At 33.9% G+C, this 3,921-nt stretch overlaps 1 protein-coding gene across 2 annotated transcripts in view; it reads right to left on the bottom strand.

Moving 5' to 3' along the window:
* LOC109232376 (AP2-like ethylene-responsive transcription factor AIL6) overlaps nucleotides 1-3,373 on the bottom strand; it is a 6,185-nt gene extending 2,812 nt beyond the window's left edge. The window contains exons 1-4 of one of the 2 annotated variants that reach the window (XM_019398115.1): nucleotides 3,016-3,373; nucleotides 2,742-2,915; nucleotides 1,477-2,038; nucleotides 1,000-1,082 (exon numbers count right to left, since the gene is read on the bottom strand). In XM_019398115.1, coding sequence (XP_019253660.1) covers nucleotides 1,000-1,082; nucleotides 1,477-2,038; nucleotides 2,742-2,877 — 781 coding nt within the window. In that variant the 5' untranslated portion in view covers nucleotides 2,878-2,915; nucleotides 3,016-3,373. Of the gene's footprint in view, nucleotides 1-999; nucleotides 1,083-1,476; nucleotides 2,039-2,741 lie in introns of both variants that reach the window. The other variant, XM_019398114.1, reaches the window with a different exon arrangement.

A 3,921-nucleotide genomic window follows, 5' to 3' on the forward strand; every position in this document is an offset into this window, starting at 1 on the left:
GGGGGGGGGGGGGGGGGGTTGTTATCTGGTAAAGTTGATATCACGTGACCAACAAGTCACGGGTTCGAACCGTAGAAACAGCCTATTGCAAAAATGTCGGGTAAGGCTACGTACAATAGACCATTATATACCGGCCGTTCCCCGAACCCTGTGCTTAGCGTGAGCTTAGTGCATGAGGTTGCCCTTTTAGTGTACTTAACATATTATTTTTGATAAATGAGAAATCTACAAAGGTCAATGGTGCATGGTTCGAAACTGGATGACTATAGTCATCTCCTCTATCCTTCTCTACTTACTCTTCTCACCACTAAACAAAGTCTTTGGGCGATACGGCTATAGCAGGTAAAATGTCTTATTTTCTACCAGACTCAATTAGTATGGACGATTACCTATAATTGTCATTAAGGCGACATGATAGTGTAAAAAGTCTTTAGCTCTATATTAAAGTTTTTCCAATTCTTTCCACATTAATTAATACACTGGTAAAAGATAGTACCACCTTAAGTCATAGTGGTGTACAATGAACAATCAAAGCATGAAATGAATATCAGAACATATTGCAGAATACAACAAAGACAAAACACCAAAAAACAAGAACAAAATGACGGCCTATCTGATCAAATCAATTGAAAGAATAATGAAAGCAAAGAAGAAAAATACTCCCTACTACCACAACAATGCTGCTGCAGAAGCAGCACCAGTACTAACATTATACAGAGCAGCATCAGAAAAAATTGTTACAGTAAGGACACAATACTAACACAAAAAGTACAGAAAACTGTAACATTTGTGTATTACATCACTCAATCAATCATCCTAAAAGCTTATTGATTTGAAAGCAAGAAAATACCCCTTCTGCTGAAAATTATCTGAATCCCATTAATTGCATGCAACTTTCTTTTCATACTCTACAGTCTTATTATTATACTGTAACATATACTTTATTACCTTATTTACTAGTTAAAAAAATTAAAAAACAAATAGTAAAAATATTTGTACCTTGACGCCCTTTTCTAGCTTGGCCTTCTCTTCTACAGCTGTTATCCCAAAGATGCGCTTCATATCTTCCTGTCCATCTATGTCTGCACAAAAAAAAAACATCAAGAAAATTAAACCTCACTTTTTTTCATCTAATCTACTAAAATTTCAAACACCCTTTTGCTAAAAACTGATTTGTACTGAAAAAAAATAATATTTTTACCTAGTTACACCTTTGTATAAAAATTCAAGAAAATTAAACCCCACTTAATTTTTTCCTCTAATCTACTAAAATCTCACACACCCTTTTGCTAAAAAAATGATTTGTACTGAAAAAAAATGATATTCTTTTTGCTGAAAACTGATTTAACTCAAACATTAGTAATTTTTACCTTGTTACACCTCTGTAGATCATTTCAAGAAAATGAAACCCCACTTATTTTTTCAAACACCCATACGCAAAAAACTGATTTAGCTTTAAAAAAATTTAATTTTTACCTTGTTACACCTCTGTAAATGGAAGTTCTTTGGCCAAAAGTATCAGTAATTTTCTTACAACTCTCTGAACCAACAACAGCAACAATGGCTTTTTCTTTTTCCAAGCACTGAGTATTATTAGTAGTATTAACAGCCAAAGACAAAGCACCAGTAGAAAGAGCTGGAGGACACTGAGAATAAGCCAACTCGTTGCATGACTCACTAACAAACTCAGTACCAACTGAGTTATCAACTTCAGAACCCGAGTTATTCGAAAAAGCAGCAGCAGCAGTAGCTTGATATTGAAACCCATGAGCTAAATTTTTGAAATCTTGATGATAAACAGCTGAGCCATTATTTTGTTGTTGTTGTTCATAGATTTGATGAGTCAATGATGATGAATCTTGAGTCAAAGATGATGAATCACCACCTAAGAAATCTTCAAGTTTTGGCGGTGTTTGTTGATGGATTTGTGTGTCCAAAAAGTTTTGAAAAATTGATGAGTCATTTCCATTGATATTCAGCCCTAAAACTTCTTTTTCACCTTCTGTATACATCACTTGAGATTTTGGATTAGACCAACCTGCAAAAAATGGTGACAAACAAAAAAAAATATTAGTAAAACTTAGTGGCCAAGTTAAAAGTTTGTTTTGTTGCTAAAGAAAATCCAAAACTTTGTACCTATAGAGATATATCATTGCTGAGCTAGAAATAAGTTTTTGAAAAAATAAAAATCTTTCTGTTAAATGAATGAAAAATGTTTTAGCAGTAACTGAAACAGCTAGCACATAACACACACGGTTGCATTTTATTTGTCTTTATCTTTTAACTTTTATTTTGCTCAACAACCAAATGGATGTTTAGTGGAGAACTTCATTCAAAATCTACACTGGCTTTTCACATTTATTGTACAAGGTTTTTCTTATTTTTTGCTTCAAGTATTATTTGTTTCGGAATTTACTCGCTCGACTAATCTGGAATCATCGATTTAGCTCATCATATCATGGTATTGAGCTTGATTTTGTTTCGATTAATAACAACCCGGTATAATCTCATTTTGCAAGGGTAGTCTGTACGTAGACTTTGACCCAAAGCCAAACTCAAACTCGAAGTAGAGAGGCTCTTTGAGAGAGGTTGTTTCCAATAGACCCTCGGCTTTACTATCTTGAACAACAAGAACCCAGTACAATCTCATTTGGAGAGGCGATTAGGAGACTGTTTTCGATAGAGCCTCAGCTTATCTTGGAAAAAATATTAAAAAAGAAGTGATAAAAATGAAAACTTACCATGAGGAAAGAAGTTATCAGCAAAATAGTAATGATGAGAGTCAGCAGAAGAGGAGCCATCAAAAGTTGGTGCAAGTTTCATGTTGGATTGAAGCATAGAATTAGACTGAGAAGCTGAAGAGCTCAACATTTCCATAGAAGATAAAGAAAATGATAACCAGTTGTTGTTGTTGTCTGGAGCCATTGAATGAAAAAACAAAAACCTTAAAAACCAAGAAAAGTTAAAAAGAACCAAAAACCCAAAACCGACTTAATAAGACTATTTGGTTATTACCTCAAACTTATCATTAACCATTAGATGAAGATAAAGAAGAACTCATTATAGATCAAGTTACAAGGAAAAAAAAAGTCTTTTGGTTTATCTCTATATATGTAAATAGGATCTTCTTTTTTGGTTCTTGTTTTTTTGACTACAAGGACAAAAGGGTTCTTGAAAAAAAAGACTAAAAAGAAGAGAAAAGCATGCAAAACTTAAAACTAGAACAAGATTCTGAAAATAGAGCTAAGAGCTTGTAATTAAAGAAGAAGAAGAAGAGAGTAAGTGTTAAGTAAAATGAAGAGAAGAAAAAGAAGAAGAGAGGAAAGAAGAGCATGTGGTGTAATATAAGGGGAGCAAAGAGCGGTTTCAGCTGCCATTCGGCGTAAAATCAGAGGGACACATTTGAAGAAACTACGGGGAAAAAAAGAGTAAAAGTTAAGGGGGTGGAAAGTAATTTTAATAAAATAATAGGGGGATATTATGAATTAAGGAGAAATAGGAGGAGGGTTGGGGGAGGGGGGGGGGGTGTGAACAGTGACTTTTTGGCACTGCGCAGAAGAAAATATGTCTGAAACAAAGCCGCGAAGAATCCGGGCTGGCGGACAATTTCTTTTGTTAAGAGACGAATTATTTGAATATTATTTAAATATGTTGAAATTCAGTTGATCTTTCAGTAGAATATGTTGGAATTAAGCTGATATTTCACTATAATATGTTGTAAGAGTTGTAAGTTTTATATATTCCGTATTTATTTTCGTGTGATCGGTAGATTACGAGTTTGAGTCGTAAAATCAATCATAAATATTTGCATTAGGATATACGGTCTACTTTACAACACTTGAGCTACGGCCCTTCCCCGAAAATTACGTGAATACGAAATACTTCGTGCACCGCACTATTTTTTTTTACACTGTTAATATA

The sequence above is a fragment of the Nicotiana attenuata genome, chromosome 9 (assembly GCF_001879085.1).
Source record: "Nicotiana attenuata strain UT chromosome 9, NIATTr2, whole genome shotgun sequence".
Lineage (NCBI taxonomy): Eukaryota > Viridiplantae > Streptophyta > Magnoliopsida > Solanales > Solanaceae > Nicotiana > Nicotiana attenuata.